Source organism: Hyperoodon ampullatus (assembly GCF_949752795.1).
Source record: "Hyperoodon ampullatus genome assembly, chromosome: 17".
In the NCBI taxonomy this organism is placed as follows: domain Eukaryota; kingdom Metazoa; phylum Chordata; class Mammalia; order Artiodactyla; family Ziphiidae; genus Hyperoodon; species Hyperoodon ampullatus.
In genome coordinates, this window is record NC_136930.1 from 45896640 (window position 1) to 45922971 (window position 26332).

The following is a 26332-nucleotide window of genomic DNA, read 5'->3' on the forward strand; positions in this document are numbered from 1 at the left end:
GCACCCTCAAACCAATATAAGTGTATAGTGTCTTACAAATAATGTATAATCCTTTTTTTCAGATTTAATTTTGACTTGACCCTCCCAGGGCATGGTGGGGTAGAACTCTTCTTACAGATTGAGACATTGAAGTGTGGTGGGGATGGGGTATGAGGCTATTTATTTGCTTCTTACAAAGTAAATCCTTCAGATGAGTGCCTCAACAGACCAGGGATGAGGGTTTGCTTTGAGGGCTGGGGGTTCAGAGTCCTGTGTGGGGACTCTGAACCTTGTCATGTATCCCCACTTCAGATCTTGATGTCCCACTGCCTTCTTATCACAATATCGCTGGATCTCCAATGTGAAAGGGAAGCAAATTTAACTGATATAATTTGGCAACCTGCAGGATCAAACTGTGCCTTTGGTTTTCAACTTCAGCCTTGAGATAGTAAAGTGGTGCTGAGACCACCTGAATGGTATGTGTGACTGAGCCCAGTGAAGGCCTCTGTATAAACTTTTAAGATTCTGGCGGGCGGGTACGGAGATCTGCTCATCTTGTGACCACCCAAGACAAGCCTCGTATTTAAGTTTTCTTGCTTATTAAATCTGCCACCTACCAATCTGGAGTGGTCTGCATGTTTTAATCTTTCTGTTTCACTCCACACCTTGAGCCAAGAATTCAGGGATGCCAGTATGTCGCTCTCTTCCTAAGCCGAACGGCGCCCCTAGAAGCACTCACTTCAGCCCGTAGTCCTTGAATATGTGATGGTCTTTATACCTTTCTCTGCTTGTCTGGCAGCAGCCACTCAGCCTTGTCTTCACTGGGCACATAATTCTAAGAAGTTCTTTGAATCTAAGTGATTATAAGGATAATGCAGTTAGTTGTTTTTCTGCTGTATACCATGGGCTGCCAGATTTCCATCTTTAAATAGTGACAGAATGTTTGCTTGCTTCTGGCCCCAGTTAGTCCAGAAAACCAGTTCTAGAATTCTTCCCATTTCACCGAGGTCACTTACAACTTGTTCTTTATATAATTTTTATGCCAGTTGGTCTTCTTGGTTGCAAACAATAGAAACCAACTTCGACTAACTGAAGCAGAAAATGGGTGGATGTTGGGTAGCTTGTCGGATCAATGGAGAGGCTGGAGAACCAGGGAGAAGCACAGGGAACCAGAACACAGCTAAGATCATGCCATAAGATCAGTCTGTCACCAGTGCCAACGCCAGTGGACACTTCCTGAACCATTGTCCCTGCACACTTATTTTGGCACTGTGGGTATTATTGATGCCACTGCAACTACCTCAAATAATCTGACTGTTCTTTTATACAAGAATCTCAATACCTGGAGCATCCAGCTGGCCAAGCTTAGATTATGTGCCTATGTTTCTGTTGTCAGGTTGCACCCCTGCATCTGTCCTTAAGCTTCTGTAGCATCCCACCTAGTTTGGGATTCCCCAAAATAGGACTGCTGGGCAGATGGATATGGAAATGTTCACCGTAAACCTCAGTGCAAGACAGAGTTAGTTAACCAACAAGGAGAAAATTTCATTGTGGTACCTACAGTTGCTTTGAAATTTATGTCCAGCTCTGCTATTCAAGTCTTTGTTACCCTCTTCATAAACTTTCTGAGCCATAAAGTATCCTTAGAGACCATCCAGTGGTTCATCATGTTCATTTTACTGATGAATGCTCTGAGACTCAAAGACAGAAAATTATCTGCCAAAGGTGACACCAGCAGTTAATGACAGAGCTGGAACCAGAATTACAACGCTGGCGTTATTTCCAGCGAAGGATTCTATGAAATACTCCACGTATTTTGGTTCTCATTGTCTCTATACCATAGTCTGGCTCTGCTCTTTTCCAGAATGGAGGCATAGCTTGCCTTCGTAGTTGCCCTCTTCTTCCTTGTTCTTGCTAGTACTGATAGTAACTACCACAGGATTTCTACCAGGAACTGACCATTTTCTTAAAGGTTCCTACCTTTTATTTCTCTGAGTGTTAAAAGTATAATCAACAGGACTATTTTAATTATTACTTAATGCTAGAATTTCAAAAGCAGCATTGATTTTTTTAATGCTGTGGTTAGTTATTGGGTGAGTTTATGAGCCTTCTATGAGAATAAAATTTGAAAAGGAGAAACTCTTGCGTGAGACCATGAAGGCTCTGGGTTACTGAGAGAGCTGAAGAAGGTGTGTCGTTCAGGGAGGAGAGAGGGAACGGACTGAAGAGCCTAGAAAGTTTGAATCATTGCTCAGTTCATGGGTTTACATAGCACTTACCATGCTAAATACTAGTTTAATACTATGATATTCTGAGTATAAGATTAAGGACACAGAAATGTCACAATGAGTCAGGTTAGTAGTCTTTCCATCTCAGTCAGGGTTTGGTTTCTGTGAATGATACCTAGGACATTTTGTGGAAGAACATAAAAGATTCCTGTCAAGAATTTTATTTAAACAATTAGCGAAATATGCTCATTCTGTTTCTTCAACCGTTTGGGATGAGTTCAATAACAGGCTGACTATCCATTATTTAAAGTGCTATTATTTGTTCTAAAATTACCTGTTCCAGGGAATTCCCTGGTGTCCTGTGGTTAGGACTCCAAGCTTGCACTGCAGGGGGCATGGGTTCGATCCTTGGTCAGGGAACTAAGATACTGCAAGCTGCGTGGCGTGGCCAAAAAAAAATTTTTTTTAGATAGATAGATTGATTGATTTTAAAAATTACCTGTTCCAGAATTACCTGCTTCAGGAGGTACATGTATCATCTGAATATGATAAACATAGTTTGAGGTTTTACTGTCTTTGATTAATGTGTCCTGTGAACATTTGTTGAGTTTTGTTTCATGTTAGAAGATTCTCAGTCCTCTTTTGATATCCTCCTTCTCCTTCATTCTTACTGGCATTCCTGCCTGTCTCATGCTTTGGGGAAGGGTAATTTTCAGGGAGAGTTGGGTGGCAACTTAGTATCAGGGTTACAGAGGACAGATCTGGAGTCACTTGGACCCAGGTTCCTATCCTGGTTGCCACTTACTACTTATGTGACCCTATGAAAGGTGCTCTAAGAGCCTCAGTTTCCTTATCTGCAAAGTGGAGATAAGAACATCCCTCTCAGGGACTTCCCTGGTGGTACAGTGGTTAAGAATCCGCCTGCCAGTGCAGAGGACGCGGGTTCGATCCCTGGTCCAGGAAGATCCCACATGCCGCAGAGCAACTAAGCCCGCGGGCCACAACTACTGAGCCCATGTGCTGCAACTACTGAAGACTGTGCTCCACAAGAGAAGCCACCGCAATGAGAAGCCCGAACAAAAAGAACATCCCTCTCACAGGATTGTTGTAAAAACAACTGGTATAATGAGAAAACACAGTGCCTAGTTTATGGTAGGTGCTGAATAAATCTCATTTATTATCAGTAGCATTAGCTCAGGAATAAGGGCACTTAATTCTAATTTAGGCTAGATTTGGGGATTTCAGTACCAATTTCAATGAGAAATTGGATTTCATTTTCTCACTTGTAATCTGAGAAAATGGATTAGCTCAGTAGTTTTCAAACTGTGATCTCTGGAGGTGCTTTGAGGTCACTGGTGGGGAAGGGGAGCCGTGAGAGGTGTCTCGGAGGGAGGGCTTCCTGTTCAGCGGGAGCAGCTGTGCTTTTATTTGTTTAATATATTAAGCTTCTTTGTAACCTCTTAGTTAAAGAAACTATTCCTTGGCAGAATGCTCACACACATTTTAAAAACAACAGTCTTAAAAGTCTACTCAGGTCCCTTCCAAGTCTAAAAAAATTTCTTTATGTCTATTAGTTTGCAACAGCGCTTGAACATTAGTGACCCACACTAGATCTGATCTGAAGACATGTTTGTCCTGTACATTATTTTAAATGTTCACATGAACATTTTTTTTCATTTGGAGATTTCGCGTACAAATCCAGGTTCTGTTTTCTTATGAAAAATTGAAATACCTAACGGCTCTGTGCTCCCACTCTCCCATAACAGCCCACTAGAACTGCGTAGCCGCTGCTCCCCAACTACTCCTGCTATCTTATACCCTTCTGAATTTATCTTCCTGGCTACTGAAGGTGTTTGAGTTTTCAGCATCTGATTTATCCCTGCAGATTGCATGAACAGCAACGTTATTGGATGAACCAGTGTTGGCACTCTAGAAGAATTAAACAGAGCATGTGACTGCCGTGTTTGCCCCATAAGAAAATTGTTCTAATTTAGCAAAAAGTACATGTGTTACTTTCGTTTTGTCTGCCCTGGACAATAATAGTTCTTAAGTGCTGACCATCAATTTATTTATAGCTATTATAGAATGGCTTCTGAGTTAGAAGAATTAAACAGTGTGTTTTAATTATTTCCATCAAAAGATTTGATTACCAGACACTCAAAATTTGTAGGAACTAGGCTTACTTGGAACAGGAAACAAAGAGGTAAATGCTACCAGTTGCCCTTGCCTCCCTTTATTCCACCTCAGTCCGAGAGGAGGATACTCACACAAGCTGGGCATTCTCCCCTTTCAGACAGAGAAAATTGAGAAAAGTACCCTACTGTTTGCTCTCCAACAAGCTCTTGTTAGGTGGCAAAGGTTTAGGCCTCACCACCATTCAGATAAGGGAGATACAGTGTACAACCGTGGCAGGCCTGTCTTTGCTCAGTCACTTTGCCCCATCAGGGCAGGGTGAATTCTCCACTGGTCCAAAGTCCTCCACAGCTCTTGTCCTCTAATTGTCGGGTGTGGGTTCTGTATGTGCCCTTTAAATGAGACTTGTTAATTGTACTATTGTAATCACATCTCATATTTACTTATTAATCTTTTTTTGTCTGCTTGGCCTTTCATTTACTAAGAAATATGAATTGAAATTTCTGATTGTGATCATGGAATTGTCCACTTCTCCTTGTAGATTTGTTGCTTTTCATTTTACGTATTTTATGCTATTTTATTAGGCATATGCAGTGCTCAGCAATGCATTTTAATGTATATCTGTTGCATTTTATCTAGAATCTGAATGTTTTGTGGCCAGAGATATTTAATTGGTCACAGTGCTGAAAATAGAAGTCCTCATTCTCCTATTTATTTTTCAGAGATGTCTCAGTGTTCATAGCTCACTGATGAGACCCTTCCCCTGTTTTTTTGTACAGATATAGATTTTCTTTTTTATCTTTAAACATTTTCTCACATTTCAGTGGTATTTGGAAAGGAAGAAGACAATATATAAGTTCAGTGCATTGAATCAGATTTTTTTTTTTTTTTTTTTGCGGTACGCGGGCCTCTCACTGTTGTGGCCTCTCCCGTTGCGGAGCACAGGCTCCGGACGCACAGGCTCAGTGGCCATGGCTCACGGGCCCAGCCACTCCACGGCATGTGGGATCTTCCCAGACCGGGGCATGAACCTGTGTCCCCTGCATCGGAAGGCAGACTCTCAATCACTGCGCCACCAGGGAAGCCCCTGAATCAGATTTTTGAATCCAATTTTTCGTCTAACTCTTCATGTTCTCTTTGGATAATTACATTCAATTATTTCAGTTACTGTTTTTATAATGATGACTTCCACATCTATATCCTTAACCTAAAGTCTCTCACCTGCAGAGCTCTATTTGTTTAACTTCCTGTTAGTAGACATCCACACTCAAATGTCCCACAGGTACGTCATACTGTCCATCAACAGGTGAATGGATAAACAAATTATGGTATAGCCATACAATAGAGTACCACTCAGCAATTAAAAAGAATGAAGTATTGATACACAGAACAACAGGATGAATGTCAAAATGATGCTGAGTGAAAGAAGCCAGACAAAAAAGAAAATATACTGTATAAATTTATGAAAAATTCTAGAAAATACCACTCTTTAGTGACAGAAAACAGATCAGTGGTTGCCAGGGAAGGTTACAGGTGGGGGAAGAGGGTGTTGATGAGAGGGGAGATAAGAGGAGGGATTACCAAGAGGCAAGAGGAAACTTCTGGTAGTGATGGATGAATTTCTTACCTTGATTATGGTAATGGTTTCAAAACCCATCAATGTGTGGATTTTATACATGTTCAGTTTATCGTACATCGATTGTACCTGAATAAAGCTGGGGAAAAAACCCTCATTATTAAAGACTTTTAACAGAAAAACAATAATCCCTGTCCACTGTTCTCTATCCCCACCCAGTCCTCCTCCCCAGTGGCAGCCACTTTGAACTCTTTTAGGTGTTCCTCTGCTACATAGGCCATATTCTACCTAATATGCTTAGTGTGTTATTTGGATTCATCAATTTAGAACTTCAGGCAGTAGACTTTTAGTCTTTCCTTCATTATGGTAGTTGATAATATATTTCTCTTACTTTACCACTTTTACTTCTCCTCTCAACCTCTTAATACAATTTTTTTCACTGCTGAATCAAGTAGTATACTTTGATTGCATTTATTTCCATAAACCCCCCCCCACGTAGTTAATACAGCAATTGCATTTTTCCCCATTTGCTTTGTTTTCTGTGTACCTATGGTTTTTTTTTTTAGATATCCCAGCAGACCTGTTAGACATATAGCAGTAATTATCTCAGATGCTCAGAATATCATATAATCTGTCAGTTCCAATCCCCCACTCCCATCCCCTTGGAGATCTTCCTCCTTCAGCTGTCTGTCCTCCTATCAATATGCTCTGACTTCTTTTTGGTCTAAATGCGTAGCCGTCGTGCTGTGTCTTCCCCTTGCCCTGCTTAGTGTTGGATCAACTAATTCCTGAGTCCCATGTCATTTTCCTTCCTAGTTTATTCATGTACTCCTTCAGTTGGTTTTAGGAATACTACATCCTCTAGTTGCTTCCTAAAAAAGCATATTTGAAAGTTAAAAATTTTGCTTCCTTACAGGGCCAAAAAGGTCATTATTTTACTGTCACCTAAATGTTTGGTTGGGTATAGCATTCTAGGTTGAAAGTAATATTGCTTCAGAATTTTAGAAATTATTTCTGCATTGCCTTCTAGCATGATATTACCAAATAGTCAGAATTTAATTCCTTTGCATGTGACCTGTTTTTTTCTATCTGGAAATATTTATGATCTTTTCTTTATCTTGATGCTCTGAAATTTTTGGACATGCCTTGTCATTGTTCATTCATTGCTCTAGATAGTTATTGTTTATTCAGTAAATATTTATAGAGAAATCACTCTACACACACACACAGTTCTAGGCACTATGGATACAGCAGTAAAAAAAAAAATAGGTAAAATCCCTTCCGCTCATGGAATTTATATTCTAGTGGTGAAGGCAGAAATTAAGAAATAAACTAGTGAACATATAAACTAGTAACATAATGAAATGTCACATACTGATAAGGACTATAAAGAAATACAAAACATAATAATGGAACTGAGAATGACAATATAATTTTTTATGTAGGGTGGGTAGGGGATGCCTCTCTGAGGTAACCGTTGAGCAGAGACCCAGTTGAGCAGAGACACAAGCCATGTGACTACCTGGTGGAAGAGTGTTCTAGATGAAGGGAACAACAAATGCAAACCTTGAAGCAGACATAACGTGGAATGTTGAGAGGCAAAAGGCCAGTTTGGTGGCAATAGAGTAAGAAAAGGAGTTACAAAATGAAACTGGAGACATAGCTAAGGGCCAGGAAATTTAGGGCCTTATAGGACTTGGTAAGGACTTTGAAATTTTTTCTATTGGGGCCTTTTGAACAAGGACAAACTTGCATTTTAAAGAATCACATCGGTAGGAGTACGGATTGGTACAGAAATTGTAAGATTAGCAAGAGTGGTAAGTAGTGAGACCTGTTAGGAGGCTATTTCAGTAGTCTAGGTGAAATATATACTGGCTGAGATGTAGTAACTTAATAACAGTGAGAAATGGTCAAATTTGAAATATGTTTTGCAAGGAGAGCCAATAGGATTTGCTGATGGATTGGATATGGGGTGAGAGAAAGAGAGGAGTAGAGGGTGAATGTTTAGATTCTTGGCCTGAGTAACTTGGTGAATGGTGGCACCACATTACTGAGATGGGGAGACTAAGGGAGTGTTCGGGGGGTAGGGTGGAGTGGGTTTGAGTTGTGTTTTGGACATGGTGGGTGTGAGATAATGTGTTGGCAGCCAAGTGGAGTTGTCCAGAAGGCAGATGGTCATTCAAGTCTGGGGTTCACAGGAGAGATGGAGGCCAGAAATAAATTTGTGAATCCTTCATGTATAGTTGGTATTTAATACCATGATTCTGGATTAGTTTCTCCTGAGGAGTGGGTATACATAGGGTAGAGGTCTGAGGATTGAGCCCTGGAGCTCTTCAATATTGAGACTTGAGAAATGGAAGAAATCAGAAAAGGAACAGACAGTGAGATCTGTAGAAATTCAGGAAAATTCATATTCTAGAAGCCAATTGAAAAAAGTGCCTCAGAAGGAGGACAGGATCCCACTGTGTCAAATGTTAAAGAGTTGAGTAGGATGAGGACTCAGAATTGACCATTGGATTTGACAATTTGAAGTTTATTGGTAGCTCTGACAAGCTGTTTCATTGAAGTATGGGGATAAAACCTGATTGGAGAGTGGGCTCAAAAGGAAATGGAAGAGCAGAATTGGAGAAAGTGGGTAAAGACAACTGTTTTCAGGGTTTTTTCTATAAAGAGGAAGAGAAAAATGAAATAATAGCTGGGTGGGGGTGGGAATGTGGAGTCAAGGAAAGATTTTTTTTTTTTTAATTTTTGGCTGCATTGGGTCTTTGTTGCTGCACGCGGGCTTTCTCTAGTTGCGGTGAGCGGGGGCTACTGTTCTTTGCGATGCGTGAGCTTCTCATTGCGGTGGCTTCTCTTGTTGTGGAGCACGGGCTCTAGGCTCACGGGCTTTGGTAGTTGTGGCACGCAGGCTCAATAGTTGTGGCTCACGGGCTCTAGAGCGCAGGCTCAGTAGTTGTGGTGCACAGGCTTAGCTGCTCCACGGCTGGGATCTTCCCGGACCAGGGATCGAACCCATGTCCCCTGCATTGGCAGGCAGATTCTTAACCACTGCGCCACCAGGGAAGCCCAAGGAAAGATTTTTTTTTTATGGTGAGAGATAATAGAGTAAGTTTGTATGATGGGGGAATCACTGTAACACAGAGGGGGAAATCACTGCAAGAATAGGAGACAGGACAGTTACCAGAGCAAAGTCCTTGACTAGACAAGTGGGAAGAGATCCAGTGTACAAATGGAAGACTTGGTTGGTTAGGAGTTCAAGCTGTTCAACCATTTAAATAGTGAAGGCAGAGAATGTGGATAAGCTGCAGTTAGGTTTGGTACCTTTTGTGAGAGACTAAGGAAGTTGTCTTCTGGTTATTTCTGATTTCTCAGTGAACTAGGAACAGAATCATCAACTGAGAGGATGGGGTGTGGAACTGGAGGTTTGAAAAAAGAGGAGAATGTGAGAGAGACCTCTGTACAAGACAGTTCATTGACTGACGTTTTAGCCCAGAAATGTTTTAGTAGCAGGATTACAGTGTGCTGACAACCTTTTCAGTGTGGAAACTGGTATCCTGTTCTGAGAAATGTTCTTAATTTCTTCTTTGATTATCACTCCAACTCGCATTTTCCTTGTTTCTTTCTGGAAGTCCTTTAGTCAGGAGTTGGACACTTGGAGTGATCCTCCTATTGTCCATCTCTTCCTTCAGCTTTATCTTCTAATCCTTCTGTAGAGTTTTTAATTTCAGCTATCTTACTATTTTTAAATTTTCCATAGCATCTTATTCTTTTTTAATGGAAGTGATAGCTTCTCACTTAAGTTATTCAGGGTTTTGTTTGTTTTGTGATTTGTTTTCTTCTGTTCCCTGCATAGTCTCTATTTCCTCCAAATTTCCTTTTATCTCCTTGCTTGTTTTGGTCTCTGTCTTTCATGATGCTTTCTTCAAATGCCTGATGATCCTTGGCTGCCCGTTCATGTTTGTGGGGCCCTGAAAAGCTCTGTGTGCATGAATGGGACTGGTCACCGGTGGGCTTTGTGGTAAGGTGAGCTTGAGGTTGACTAGCTTTTTCATTGTCAATGTGTAGAGAGAGGTCTTTTCTCCAAGACTGTCGGGTTTTTTCAAAGATTGGGGATGGTAGGTATATGCCTGTTTGCCAGCCTTTTGGGAATAGAGCAGGAAAAGAAGGTGAAGGCTTCCTGTTTCTGTAGGTAGACTCTTACTTAGTCCCCCTTTCGTCACTGTAGATTGTACTTCTGCCCTGCTCTGTGCCTGATACCCAAGTGCAGAACGTCTCTAGTGCCATCTCTTCTGGAAACAACTCTGGTAGAATGCGGTGGTCATCTGGCTGCCTGGGTGGGGATGGGGGGTGACATAGTGAGGAAGTAATTTTGTAAACATTCCTCCAATTTTAGCCTTTTATGCTACTTGGTGCTTCAAAGAACTGAGACTCTCAGATTCTTTAGGGCAAATCAGCTCATTCTCACGTGAATCCCTCCACTCCAGCTTTGTCCCGTTAAGTGACTTATCACTCCTCTAATAGCTTTCTGTCGCTCAAAGTTTAGGGCTTTCTTTTTTGTTGTTTTGTTTCATTTTTGTTCTTTGGAAAACTCAGATATGCTAATGTAGTTTCTCTTGTTCACTTACTAATAGATTAGTACCTTTTTTTTTTCTTTATCGTCAAGTTACTGAGGAAGCAAGGAGGAGGGAAAGGAGATAAACATATGTGCTCAATCTACCATGTTTTTCCAGAACCTATCCACACTCTCTAAAGGGTAATCACAATAACTAATATTTATTGAGTACTTACCTGTATGCCAGACACTGTTATAAATGCTTTACGTTTATTAACTTAGTATTCATAATGATCTTATGAGACAGGTACTGTTATTATTGCCAGTTTACAGTTGAAGAAACTAAGGCACAGAGAATTTAAGTAACTCGCCAAAGTTATAAAACTAGTAAATGTGGAGCTAACATTCAAACTTAGCTGTCAGACTGTAGAGACACCTCCTGCTTACAACTCTCCCATAGCATCCCACTCGTTATTTTTAAATCCAAGCAATTTAGCATGTCATCCATGCTCTCCATGATCAGGTCCAGAGAACCTCTCCAGTCTCATCTCTCTCTACTCTGTCCTTGACTTCACCTCTTTGACCTTATCTTGTAGTCATACTGGACTTCTTGCCCTGAATACTCCATGTTCTTGTGATCCTCATGCCTTTTTCATGCTGTTCCCTCCACCCCAAACATTCCTTTATTCTCTAGAATACACAGTAAAGTGTTAAGGTATTTCAGCATATACTTACAAATTAAATATTTGTATGATCTATTTCATCTAGCAATCAACTCATACTTTTGATTTGTTTTGATTTAGCATGTCTTCTTGAAAAATGCATAGTTGAATAAAATAATATTTCACTGTGTATTAAGGGTTCTTATGTCTAACTAAACAAAAGTATCTCCTCAAATTTGATTATATTGAGAGTGAGATTTAAAGATTCTTTTGGAGACTAAGTGAAAAAGTATATACCAAAAAATTCATTTGTTATATTAAAATATTTTCTAACCTTATCTTACTGTTTTTCTTAATAGCTTTTTCTTCCTCTTGCAAATCTGGAATGTTCACCAAATGTTGAAACTTTCCTCTGCAAAGCTTTTGTACCAACCTGCACAGAGCAAATTGATGTGGTTCCACCCTGTCGTAAATTTTGTGAGAAAGTGTATTCTGACTGCAAAAAATTAATGGACACTTTTGGGATCCGATGGCCTGAGGAACTTGAATGTGACAGGTAAATTATGTTTTCATCTGAAAGCTACTGATGATATTTCAATATTGGTATTAATTTTCCAGAATATTAGTGACAGGCTTTCATTATTTAAGTCAACAGCTGTTTACTGCACACTTAATATATGTTAGGCACTTAATATATATCAACACTGTAAACAATGGTGAGCAAAACCAGACTTGGTTCTTGTTTTCAGGGAACTCACAGTGGGGTGGGAGGAACAGAGAGTAATCAAATAATCATACAAATAAATGCAAAATTACAACTGTGTTAATACAACAAATGAAGGTGCATAGTTCTATGAGAATGTGTGATGGTGCCTTTGCCCTAAACTGGGGAGAAATGGGCTTTATTATCAATTCATGGACCTTTTTGCATCTGTCTTGATTGATTACTTTTATCTCCTATTCTCTAGACGTTGGGAGCTTGTAATTTGAAATATTCTACTAACATAATGACACCTCATATAATAAATGTGGGAAGGAAGGTGGCTCTCTTTTTGTTTCTTTATCTGTAGACTGAAGAAACTACAGACCCTTGTGGAACTCATACATTTCGGTTAGATACCTAATCACTTTCCAGAACAACTTAGTACATAGTAAAGGTGAAGATGCTCATGCCATACATCTTAGGAGATCCCCTTCTATAGAAACTTTTTCACAAACAAGGAATTGTATGCAAGAATACTTATTGTAGCATTATTCATATTTTTTTTAAAATGAGAAAAGGTCTGAAAGTCCACTGTAAGAATGATAACTAAATTGTGATGTACTTACACACTAGAATACTACTATACAGTTATAAGATGAATGCAGTTGACCCACATCTGTCAAAATGGATAAATCTAAAAATTATGGCATAAGTAAAAAAAAAGTATGATGTATATAGCACAATGTCATTTATATAAAGTTCAAAACCTGTAAAATAATACTATATAACATTGTAGTTGGAAAATAACATAGTAAAATATTTTAAAATGCATGAGGAGAAATAAAAACTGAACTTGTAGTAATGAATATTTTGGAAGAGACAGAAAAGAGAATAGGACCAGAAAGGGGTCCAAACTGTATCTGTAATGTTATATTGGTTTATTTAAAAAGATATAAAACAAAACTGATATACCACCTTTTGAAAAAGCTTGTAGATACATCTGTGTTGTTTTTATGGGCATATGTTTTATTATTTTCTATTCTTATCTAAAGCATATTTCAAACGCTTTCTCCTTAAAAACCTCCACTAATTTCTAAACTATGTAGATCCTCCAAAATAATTCTGGTGTGTGGAGACAACTCAGTGATAAAGTGCTGCACAAAACAGCCATATCCCTTTCTATCACTCTGGTCTGCCCATAAACAAGGGAGGCAAACAGCCACACTGCAACAAAATGGTGATGTGAGTTAAGCTGGTCCTTGGCCTTCCTCTTCTTGCCCTTCTTTATGAACTTAGATATCACTTGAACTCTGTCCTCTCCATCCGGGAAATGATCTCATTTCAGTCATTTTAGTTGTCATCACCTTACTATGTGGCTGATCTACTTTGCTCATGGACGCTAGAAAATAAAAACTAATTTCCCCAAGACATATTTCAAATGCTTAAACAGACAAGCCAGCATTTTTTTGTCTAGAGAATACCAGTCAAGATAAATTCTTTCTTAAGTACTTAGTCTTGAAACCAGAAATTATTTAACAATTACTAATTGATTGTTTTCTGAGTAAGGGAGTTTTCATGTTCACTTGCCTGATACTTAATATATTTGTTAGTGTGTTGGGGCCTCATTAACACCTACAAGTTTTTAGTCAACTTCAAAACTTTCTCCCCAGCTCTAAAGCTGTAATCTCTTTAAGCTTGTATGTCTTCCCATCAGTTATGAATGCATAAGGAAATATTTTATAGTTGTAAAGCAGAGTATTAAAATAGTGACTCAAAAATGTCAACTTCATGTATTATTTTTTAAAATCTTTACAGATTACAGTACTGTGACAAGTCTGTTCCTGTAACTTTTGATCAACACACAGAGTTTCTCATTCCTCACAAGAAAACAGAACAAGTCCAAAGAGACATTGGATTTTGGTGTCCAAGGCATCTTAAGACTTCTGGGGGACAAGGCTATAAGTTTCTGGGAATTGACCAGTGTGCACCTCCATGCCCCAACATGTATTTTAAAAGTGATGAGCTAGAGTTTGCAAAAAGTTTTATTGGAGTAGTTTCAATATTTTGTCTTTGTGCAACTCTGTTTACATTCCTTACTTTTTTAATTGATGTTAGAAGGTTCAGATACCCTGAGAGACCAATTATATATTACTCTGTCTGTTACAGCATTGTATCTCTTATGTACTTCATTGGATTCTTGCTAGGCAATAACACAGCCTGCAATAAGGCAGATGAGAAACTAGAACTTGGTGACACAGTTGTTCTAGGCTCTCAAAATAAGGCTTGCACCGTTTTGTTTATGTTTTTGTATTTTTTCACAATGGCTGGCACTGTGTGGTGGGTGATTCTTACCATTACTTGGTTCTTAGCTGCTGGGAGAAAATGGAGTTGTGAAGCCATTGAACAGAAAGCAGTGTGGTTTCATGCTGTTGCATGGGGAATACCAGGTTTTCTGACCGTTATGCTTCTTGCTATGAACAAAGTTGAAGGAGACAACATTAGTGGAGTTTGCTTTGTCGGCCTTTATGACCTGGATGCCTCTCGCTACTTTGTACTCTTGCCACTGTGCCTTTGTGTGTTTGTTGGGCTCTCTCTTCTTTTAGCTGGCATTATTTCCTTAAATCATGTTCGACAAGTTATACAACATGATGGCCGGAACCAAGAGAAACTAAAGAAATTTATGATTCGAATTGGAGTCTTCAGTGGCCTGTATCTTGTGCCATTAGTGACACTTCTTGGATGTTACGTCTATGAGCAAGTGAACAGGATAACCTGGGAAATAACTTGGGTCTCTGACCATTGTCGCCAGTACCACATCCCATGTCCTTACCAGGTAAAACCTATCATTTGTGTTATTTCACTATTTAATTTTAACATGGAAAATGTTCCCTGGAAATATCTTTGAATTAGTCATGACCATAAAATTAGATTTCAGGTGAGAAAATCCAATAGACAGAGGGAGTTGTTCCCTACGCCTCAGTTGAAACTAGGGTAAGTGTCCCAAAGTTCTTTCCTGAAGTTTTAGCTTCAGTTACAATAGTAAAGTGCCTCCTTTAGCTATTCTTTTAAAAATTAAATTGGATTGCAAAGGCAGATGAATAGTACTGCAGAACAGAATCAGAAGAACAGGTCTTGTCATAGGGAGAAAAAGAGAAGTAACTTGCAGGATTTCCCTGGCATACAGTGGTTAGGACTTGGCGCTTCCACTGCAGGGGGCCAGGGTTCAATCCCTGATTGGGGAACTAAGATTCTGCAAGCTGAATGGAGCAGCCAAAAAAAAAAAAAGAGAGAGAGAGAAGTAGTTGTTTTTAATTCTTCAGTTAGTTGGGGAAACCCTTATTTGGGTTTATAATAAAATGGTATATATCATCTTATACTTTGCTTGTATATGCTTATAAAAACAGAATTTATGCCAAAACCACCGTGTCATTTCTTATGACAAAACGCACAATTAAAACAAAATATGTTTCATATGTTTCTGATGTTTCTGGTTGGATTAAAGTGATGATTTTAGGATTAAAAAAATAAATATCTGAAAATAGAAAATCTCTTAAAGCATTTTAGTTGAGTTTTTTTAAATAGAAACTTTGTTTTTAATAGAATTTATACATTTTCTTGAATATTTATATATGGTATTAACTAATTATATTGAGTGTGAGTGCTGTCATCACAGTGTATCAGATCAAGCAATGTGTGGGCTGAATTATTTTACATAATTTATATTCTAGAAAATTACTTCACTGTTAACACAGTGAAATCTATTTTACATACTGATATGTGGGGATAATGGTTTTACTTGCCTTACATCCTGTCCATAGTGTGTTATCCATTGTCTGTTTTTACTATATGATTAATAAGCGAGCTCTCTTAAAGTGATACTGCTGTATTAAATGTCTCCTAGATTCCTCAGTATTTTTGGCAAACTAGGGGGGGAAGGCAACTGTTACATACTACTAAAAAGTTTAAGATATATGATTTTTTATTTATTATTATTATTATTTTTTTAAATTTATTTTTATTTTTGGCTGTGTTGGGTCTTCGTTTCTATGCGAGGGCTTTCTCTAGTTGTGGCAAGCGGGGGCCACTCTTCATCGCGGTGCACAGGCCTCTCACTATCGCGGCCTCTCTTGTTGCAGAGCACAGGCTCCAGGCGTGCAGGCTCAGTAGTTGTGGCTCACGGGCCTAGTTGCTCCGCGGCATGTGGGATCTTCCCAGACCAGGGCTTGAACCCGTGTCCCCTGCATTGGCAGGCAGATTCTCAACCACTGCGCCACCAGGGAAGCCCAAGATACATGATTTTTTAAGATTACGTTTCATGTAAAGAAAGAAACGATATTAGAAGATAAAATGAGAAAATTCTAATCTTATAGTGGGGAAGGACTTTATGATATAAAATGCAGGAGCTATAAAAGAAAAGATTGCTAAATTTGACTAAGGAAAAAACTTTTTTCAGATTCTGCATGGCAAAAAACCCCACCATAATCAAAGTCAGGAGACCAACGGGGAAAATTTATTCACTCATCACATCATAATTGAAGGGCTAATTTCCTTATTTATAAAGAGTTCCTATAGATCAATAAAAAAGCCAACAATCTGATATAAAAATGAGAAAAGAATGTATAGAGGGGTCACAAAAAAGGAAAATAAAAAAGCTGTTCTTAAACATATGAAAAATGTTATGACAGATGCAAATTAAAGTTATAATAAAATTATATTCCTGCTTACGACAGGTTTTATAGTCACTGTATTGATGAAACTGGCAAAATACACGTTCTAGACTTTGCTGTTCAATTAGTTCAACCTTCTATGGAAAGCATTTTGATAATATCTGGCATTTAAAATGCTCATACTCTTTGATCCTGTCCTTCTGGGAATTTATCAACAGCTCTGTTCACAAATGTGAGAAATTATATACATACAAAGATAGTCACTGCAACATTATTTGCAATGGCAGTAGGTTGGAAGTAACCTGAATATCTATTAGTAGGGATAGCTGAATAAATTATAGTTCATCCAAACAATGGAACAGCCTTTAAAAAGAATGAAGTACTCTAGAATGGTCTCCAAGAAATATTACTAAGTGCAAAAAGCAAGATATAATGCATAATGTATAGTATTTTGATACTTGTAACATTTAAAAAATAATATTTGAAAGTTTATGCTTGAAAGAAAAGTATGATTTAATTTTTACAAAATTTCCACATTTTTACATTTTACTGATACTTATTTTGCTCTAAGTTTTTGTAACAAAACATCAACAATGCATAAAGACTCTAAAATAGTATGTTATTATAATGAGTTTAAATGTATTTTTTTATAGATTATAGTGAAGGAAAAGATAAATATTGAGAGGCAGATATTTTGGCAATTATAAGAAGCTGCTGTACTTATAGGGAAAAAAATGCCAGATATCAAGCCAAGATGTAAGACGTCCTTCCTAAATATATTTAATAAGTATTTTTCCCTTTCTAGCTATATATTTTGATAAAAGTTCTTTGTTCAGAACTTCTATATTACACTTAAAGCACTTTTCATATTATGTTATATCAAACATTTCATAATAAAACAAACTGATTTATACTTTTTGTTCAAGTTTTGCATTGACTGTGTAGACTTTTCTCCACTTTAAATGTATCACTAAAATTCTTATTAATTACTTTTTTGTAGGCAAAAACAGAAACTCGACCAGAGTTGGCTTTATTTATGATAAAATATCTGATGACATTAATTGTTGGCATCTCTGCTGTCTTCTGGGTTGGAAGCAAAAAGACATGCACAGAATGGGCTGGGTTTTTTAAACGAAGTCGCAAGAAAGAGTAAGAATCTATTGAATTATATGACATTGTTTTAAAATAAATAGATCAAATACCAAATCATTGTACTGGAGTTTCATTATGTCATCTGTTGTTTCAAGTTGAAATCTTTTTCATGGAGAGATATGCTTTATTTTAGCATTTGTTACAGTAGTCTTTGACATGTACTATTCTATTGAAATATGAATGAAAAGTTTGTAAAAAGTGCATTTTCTTTCCATGGCTTATAATATATCCAGTATTATTACTGCTATCATTAAGTTCATTGCTTTGGGTTCAGAATTTTAAATAATTTTATCCTTTTTTATCAATGATGAAAGATGAAATGGGTCAAATATATGTAAGGCAATCTATAGAGTACGATTCAAATGTGATGTACAATCATTACCTTTAAATTTTATTACACATAATACTGACTTAACATGTCACTTATTTGCCTTGCTTAAGATGGTAAAAATTTGAGCTTATGAAATATTCTGTAACAATATAGTAGATTTACATTTATGAGTAAATAGTTCATTTTGTTATTTATATGTGTTATACATTGTGTACAATCAACAATGTAGTATAGAGTTTTTTAAACTGTTGCCAGTTGGTTTGATTAATGAACTCTTTTTGTGGTAAAAATTTCAGAACCTTTTCACAAATAAGTTTTTGAAGTCTGAAGAATTGCATTTAACTGGACTTTAATTTTTTTGAACTATTATTATATCTCTATCCTGTATTTATATACCCACATTAACTTCAGAATAACTTGCTATAACTTGAATGTTAGAAAGAAAACAATTGCATTTAAACAAAGACCACTAATTATATTCTGTGTTCTTTCTCTTTGGTTTACTTTCATATTTGATATATTTATATATGATACACATACAGATAATCCCCTACTTTATGCTGATTTGAGTTTTCTTGCCCTCATCTTCTGATTTTGTCTATTTAATTTCTTTCTACTCTTTATGCTGACAAAAGCAACTAACAGTGTATGCACAAAAAGATTTCATTTCATGGCAATCTACTTATATCTCATAGTATTTATAATCCCAGATTTTATAAATAATGTAAATCATATAGATCATAACTTTAATGAATTAGGATTTTTGGCATAAGATATGTGATATGCTTTATGATTTCTTTTATAACACTTAACATTTATCAAGTAAACTCTCTCCTTGGATTTTCTTACAGTCCAATCAGTGAAAGTCGAAGAGTACTACAGGAGTCGTGTGAGTTTTTCTTAAAGCACAATTCTAAAGTTAAACACAAAAAGAAGCACTACAAACCAAGTTCACATAAGCTGAAGGTCATTTCCAAATCCATGGGAACCAGCACAGGAGCTACAGCAAATCATGGCACTTCTGCAGTAGCGATCACTAACCATGATTACTTAGGACAAGAAACTTTGACAGAAATACAAACCTCACCAGAAACATCAGTGAGAGAGGTGAGAGCAGATGGAGCGAGCACCTCCAAATTACGAGAACAGGACTGTGAGGAACCTGCCTCCCCAGCAGCATCCAGCTCCAAACTCTGTGGGGAACAGACCGACGGGAAAGGCCGGGCAGCTAATGTGAATGATAAGAGCAGTGTGTCTGAAAGTGCACGGAGTGAAGGAAGGTGAGCTTGGACTTTGCTATCTTAAACCATGACTTTTTTGAATACTGCATTGCACATTTTTCATTAAAGCATAACATATCTGGAAAGAAAGCATTCTTGAGATGACATGTCTATACACTTAATCCAGGGAAGTTTGGGTTTTGTCTATAAATGCTATTTCGTAGTTTAATTCTTAGTATTGAGAAGACCCTTTGATGTTTATTGTTCAAATAGAAAAGTAATGTTCGTTTCTGTGGTAATTGTTACCAGTTGCTTGTATATTTAGGGAAATGTTTAAGATTCATATAAAATACAGGCCATTAAGTTTCAATTAGTACTGCATTATAGTACTGTCTAAAAGGTATTTGTCAGACTTCCCTAGTGGTGCAGTGGTAAAGAATCCGCCTGCCAACACAGGGGACATGGGTTAGATCCCTGGTCTGGGAAGATCCCACACGCCGCAGAGCAACTAAGCCAGTGTGCCACAACTACTGAGCTGGCGCCCTAGAGCCCACAAGCCACAACTACTGAGCTCGCTTGCCTAGAGCCCGTGCTTTGCAACAAGAGAAGCCACTGCAATGAGAAGCCTGCACACCACAATGAAGAGTAGCCCCTGCTCGCCACAACTAAAAGCCTGCGCGTAGCAATGAAGACCCAACGCAGCCAAAAATAAATGATAAATACATTTAAAAAAAAAAAAAAAAAAATATATATATATATATATATATATATACATAAAATAAAGAGAAGCAAGAAGAACTACAATCCTGCAGCCTGTGGAACAAAACCCACATTCACAGAAAGATAGACAAGATGAAAAGGCAGAGGGCTATGTACCAGATGAAGGAACAAGATAAAACCCCAGATAAACAACTAAATGAAGTGGAGATAGGCAACCTTCCAGAAAGAGAATTCAGAATAATGATAGTGAAGATGATCCAGGACCTCGGAAAAAGAATGGAGGCAAAGATCGAGAAGATGCAAGAAATGTTTAACAAAGACCTAGAAGAATTAAAGAACAAACAAACAGAGATGAACAATACAATAACTGAAATGAAAACTAGACTAGAAGGAATCAATAGCAGAATACCTGAGGCAGAAGAACGGATAAGTGACCTAGAAGACAGAATGGTGGAATTCACTGCTGTGGAACAGAATAAAGAAAAAAGAATGAAAAGAAATGAAGACGGCCTAAGAGACCTCTTGAACAACATTAAACGCAACAACATTCGCATTATAGGGGTCCCAGAAGGAGAAGAGAGAGAGAAAGGACCAGAGAAAATATTTGAAGAGATAATAGTTGAAAACTTCCCTAATATGGGAAAGGAAATAGCCACCCAAGTCCAGGAAGCACAGCGAGTCCCATACAGGATAAATCCAAGGAGAAACACGCCGAGACACATAGTAGTCAAATTGGCAAAAATTAAAGACAAAGAAAAATTCTTGAAAGCAGCAAGGGAAAAACGACAAATAACATAGAAGGGAACTCCCATAGGGTTAACAGCTGATTTCTCAGCAGAAACTCTACAAGCCAGAAGGGAGTGGCATGATATACTTAAAGTGATGAAAGGGAAGAACCTACAACCAAGATTACCTGGCAAGGATCTCATTCAGATTTGATGGAGAAATCAAAAGCTTTACAGACAAGCAAAAGCTAAGAGAATTCAGCACCACCAAACCAGCTCTACAACAAATGCTAAAGGAACTTCTCTAAGTGGGAAACACAAGAGAGGAAAAGGACCTACAAAAACCTAAAACAATTAAGAAAATGGTTATAGGGACATACACATTGATAATTACCTTAAATGTGAATGGATTAATGCTCCAACCAAAAGACACAGGCTTGCTGAATGGATACAAAACCAAGACCCATATATATGCTGTCTACAAGAGACCCACTTCAGACCTAGGGACAAATACAGACTGAAAGTGAGGGGATGGAAAAAGATATTCCATGCAAATGGAAATCAAAAGAAAGCTGGAGTAGCAATACTCATATCAGATAAAATAGACTTTAAAATAAAGAATGTTGGGCTTCCCTGGTGGCGCAGTGGTTGAGAGTCCGCCTGCCGATGCAGGGGACACGGGTTCGTGCCCCGGTCTGGGAAGATCCCACATGCCGTGGAGCGGCTAGGCCCGTGAGCCATGGCTGCTGGGCCTGCGTGTCGAGAGCCTGTGCTCCGCAACGGGAGAGGCCACAGCAGTGAGAAGCCCACGTAATGCAAAAAAAAATAAAATAAAATAAAATAAAATAAAATAAATAAATAAAGAATGTTACAAGAGACAAGGAAGGACACTACATAATGATCAAGGGATCCATCCAAGAAGAAGATATAACAATTATAAATATATATGCACCCAACATAGGAGCACCTCAATACATAAGGCAACTACTAACAGCTCTAAAAGAGGAAATCGACAGTAACACAATAATAGTTGGGGATTTTAACACCTCACTTACACCAATGGACAGATTATCCAAAATGAAAATAAATAAGGAAACAGAAGCTTTAAATGACATAATAAACCAGATAGATAAATTGATATTTATAGGACATTCCATCCAAAAACAGCAGATTACACTTCCTTCTCAAGTGCGCACAGAACATTTTCCAGTATAGATCACCTCTTGGGTCACAAATCAAGCCTCAGTAAATTTAAGAAAATTGAAATCATATCAAGCATCTTTTCTGACCACAATGCTATGAGATTAGAAATGAATTACAGGGGAAAAAACGTAAAAAACACAAACACATGGAGGCTAAACAATACATTACTAAATAACCAAGAGATCACTGAAGAAATCAAAGAGGAAATCAAAAAATACCTAGAGACAAATGGCAATGAAAACACGACGATCCAAAACCTATGGGATGCAGCGTAAGCAGTTCTAAGAGGGAAGTTTATAGCTATACAAGCCTACCTCAAGAAACAAGAAAAATCACAAATAAACAATCTAACCTTACACCTGAAGGAACTAGAGAAAGAAGAACAAACAAAATCCAAAGTTAGCAGAAGGAAAGAAATCATAAAGATCAGAGCAGAAATAAATGAAATAGAAACAAAGGAAACAGTAGCAAAGATCAATAAAACTAAAAGCTGATTCTTTGAGCAGATAAACAAAATTGATAAACCATTAGCCAGACTCATCAAGAGAAAGAGGGAGAGGACTCAAATCAATAAAATTAGAAATGAAAAAGGAGAAGTTACAACAGACACTGCAGAAATACAAAGCATCCTAAGAGACTACTACAAGCAACTCTATGCCAATAAAATGGACAACCTGGAAGAAATGGACAAATTCTTAGAAAGGTATAACCTTCCAAGACTGAACCAGGAAGAAATAGAAAATATGAACAGACCAATCACAAGGAATGAAATTGAAACTGTGATTAAAAATCTTCCAACAGACAAAAGTCCAGGACCAGATGGCTTCACAGGTGAATTCTATCAAACATTTAGAGAAGAGCTAACACCCATCCTTCTCAAACTCTTCCAAAACATTGCAGAGGAAGGAACACTCCCAAACTCATTCTGTGAGGCCACCATCACCCTGATACCAAAACCAGACAAAGATACTACAAAAAAAGAAAATTACAGACCAATATCACTGATGAATATAGATGCAAAAATCCTCATCAAAATACTAGCAAACAGAATCCAGCAACACATTAAAAGGATCATACACCATGATCAAGCGGGGTTTATCCTAGGGATGCAAGGATTCTTCAATATACACAAATCAATCAATGTGATACACGATATTAACAAACTGAAGAATAAATACCATATGATCACCTCAATAGATTCAGAAAAAAATAAAAGGTATTTGTCATTTTATATGAAGATGATTATAAAATGTTTTTATTTTCTGAACATGAAAGGATATTGACATTATCTTTAATTAATTTTTCCAAATGGTCATAGGTGATCCAAACACAGGTAAATATCAAATTAGCCAAAATACTGACAGCTGACTACTTTAAGGTCTCAAGGTTGTCTTACCTCATCTCCTCCCAAATAGGCCAAATGTACCTCCAACAGCTTTTGCATACTGGATTATCTATGATTAGATACATGCCTTTATCTTTCACTAGATTTGTAAACTCCTCGAAGGCAGAGCTGAGGTCGGACTCATCTTTGTGCTCCCAACCTGTTACACGGTGTCTGATCCATGGTAGGAAATCGATAAAAAATTTGCTAAACTGAAGGCAAGAATCAAGCTGTCTTATTCCCCACGAGACACCATGCTCAGCCCATACAGGGGTGGTGCTTGATGAAGTTTCTGAAGTTAGCAAAAATTGTATTTGAAAATAAATTATTTGTACTTTGAGGAGTTAAGAGTATACATAAAGAGTTAATTATTTCTGATAAAAGTGGATACTGGTTGGAATAAAACTCATGGAAAGAGAAACAGCAATTATGAGGACAACTGGCATCACATTTGTGCTTTGGTGTGTATGTACATCAGCTTTTGTTCTTTTACCTAGGCTAACTCCAAAGAGTGATGTCACTGAAACTGGCCCAGTGCAGAGCAACAGCTTGCATGTTCCCAGGTCTTCAGAGCCAAGCAGCCTCAAAGGCTCCACATCACTGCTTGTTCACTCAGCGTCAGGAGTTGGAAAAGAGCAAGGCACTGGTGGTCACTCAGATACTTGAAAACCAGATCATCGCGTTACTAAGAAGTGAATTCCTGTTACACTGGAGTTGACAGTACACTGTCTTATAAGAATCACTGTTATATTCTTCTTCTGCACTTAAAGCTACATTGCCTCCTGTTACACTGGAAACAATAGATTCTAAGAATATGATTCATTTCACATAGAGGTTAATTGACAACAGTATACCCCCAAAACGGAAATGTGCAGGTTAATGATATTTTTTAAGTTGTGTGGGAGGAGGGAGTATTAGAGGAACCTTCCTTTTCTATTTATGAAGATTCTACTCTTGTTAAAAGTATTTTAAGTTGTACTATGCTATTTCACTTTTATGGTATAAAATCAAGATTTTTCTTTGCTGAAGTATTTAAAACTTACCTTTGTATCTTTTTTTTATATATTTGAAAACAAGTTTATATGTTTTGAGCTTTTTTTAGAAATCCTGGAAAGTCTTTTCAAATATTTTTATTACATTATTCCAATACCTTATTTTAGCACTGCTTTGGTAGCTTTTACACTGAATTTCTAAGAAAATTGAGAAATAGTGTTCTTTTATAATATAAAAAATAGTTGATACACCAAAAGATGTTATAATGGGAATTCAACTAAAAAAATCCATTTACTCTACCTTATCGTCTTCAATGTGTGAACTTTATAAAGTCTAGTTGGTTTAGGAATTTCACAGATCTATTATGCAGCTGAAATAAGGTGCTTACTGAGTGTCCACTGTTGATAATATTATGCTGCTGGCTGATCCTTCTGATTTTTTAAAATAAAATGTCCTGAAGGATTAGTAGATGATATGTTACTCCTTTATAAATTAAGCCAAGTGCAATTGATTTCCTTTTTTTAATATATCATGACCACCCAAGATTATGTTTGTATGACCATTTACAGTTGCTTATACTTTTGTTTTAACTTTTGTTTTTTAACATTTAGAATACTACAGACCCTTTGCATTTGTGCAGTATCTTTCTCAGACATCATGTAGAATTCATCTCTGCAGCTAAATAGGATTTTGCTGAACATTCAGAAATGTACTAGCAGTGTTAGTGCCAAACAAATGGAAAAAAATGTAGTCCTGATAAACAGAATGAAATGTATTTCATATAACATACTTTGAAATATTAAAGAATTTTCTTAATTTTGTTTCCAATGACTATTATTCCTTGAACAAGGTTTTCTTATACTTCTGTTTTTTTCCCTCTATTTAACATTCTGTTAAAGCTTAAAAAGAAAATTATCATGTACTGTATGAAAAAGTTTGTAAATATTAACTTTTCCACATTTTTTAACTTTGTGTGACCTTTTCAGTAATAAAATGTTCTCTGTATATGAGATTGTAGAGTATTCTGTGGTTATGCACAGTGGTTCTGGCCCAGGAAGTGGTATAATTTTTCCGATCAGTGGCTCCATGACTAATAAGCCAGTAGCTTCTTTTTTTTTTTTTTTTTTTTTTTTTGCGGTACGCGGGCCTCTCACTGTTGTGGCCTCTCCCGTTGCGGAGCACAGGCTCCGGACACGCAGGCTCAGTGGCCGTGGCTCACGGGCCTAGCCGCTCTGCGGCATGTGGGATCTTCCCGGACTGGGACACGAACCCGTGTCCCCTGCATCGGCAGGCGGACTCTCAACCACTGCACCACCAGGGAAGCCCTACCAGTAGCTTTTTAACTAGAGAAGGAGAAGACAATCAGGACTTGTGTTATTTTCTCTTTGTCACAGTTTCTTCCCAAAATATAATTATAGAGCTATATTTGTCATAACTTTTTAAAGCCAGTTTTAGACCTGGGATATGGGGTAAAGCAAAGGGAACCCAGGACCCTGCTTTCACTCCTGACAGTGGGAAATAAAACAAGATCATCCTGAAAACATTAGAAAAACCTAATAAGATCATGTGAAATAATTGCCAGTTTAAGATCTGGGAGAAGAGAAATTCATACTGCCAAGCCCAACATTTGGTGCTTCTTTTGCCTAGGGAGCATTTGATGATTTGGAAAAGCTAGCTGAGACATTTTTTTTTTCTGCTTTATAACAAATTTAATCAGTTATACATATGTTCCCATATCCCCTCCCTTTTGCGTCTCCCTCCCACCCTCCCTATCCCACCCCTCCAGGCGGTCACAAAGCACCGAGCTGATCTCCCTGTGCTATGCGGCTGCTTCCCACTAGCTATCTACCTTACGTTTGGTAGTGTATATATGTCCATGCCGCTCTTTCGCTTTGTCACTAGCTGAGACATTAACAGTGCTATTAACAGCCTCAAAGTCTGGAGGACAAGGAGAAGGGAGTCAGAATTTTGACCTCAAAGGTCAAAATTACGTACATCTAGGAGTAAGAATAAATTAAATACATCTAGGAGTAAGATGAACTATATGGAAAGCAACCCTGCTTTGCTATCTGGGTGGACTAGAAAAATCTCTAACCCTGGAATT

The 26332-nt window shown here is 37.7% G+C and overlaps 1 protein-coding gene across 1 annotated transcript in view; it reads left to right on the forward strand.

The window, feature by feature from the left end:
• Nucleotides 1-23901, forward strand: part of FZD6 (frizzled class receptor 6) — a gene marked incomplete at both ends in the record, with an annotated part of 35637 nt that extends 11736 nt beyond the window's left edge. The window contains 5 exons of the mRNA XM_079722729.1: nt 11490-11686; nt 13649-14666; nt 17501-17649; nt 18835-19263; nt 23733-23901. Coding sequence (XP_079578855.1) covers nt 11490-11686; nt 13649-14666; nt 17501-17649; nt 18835-19263; nt 23733-23901 — 1962 coding nt within the window. The remainder of the gene's footprint in view (nt 1-11489; nt 11687-13648; nt 14667-17500; nt 17650-18834; nt 19264-23732) is intronic.
• Between the last annotated feature and the right edge of the window lie 2431 nt (nt 23902-26332).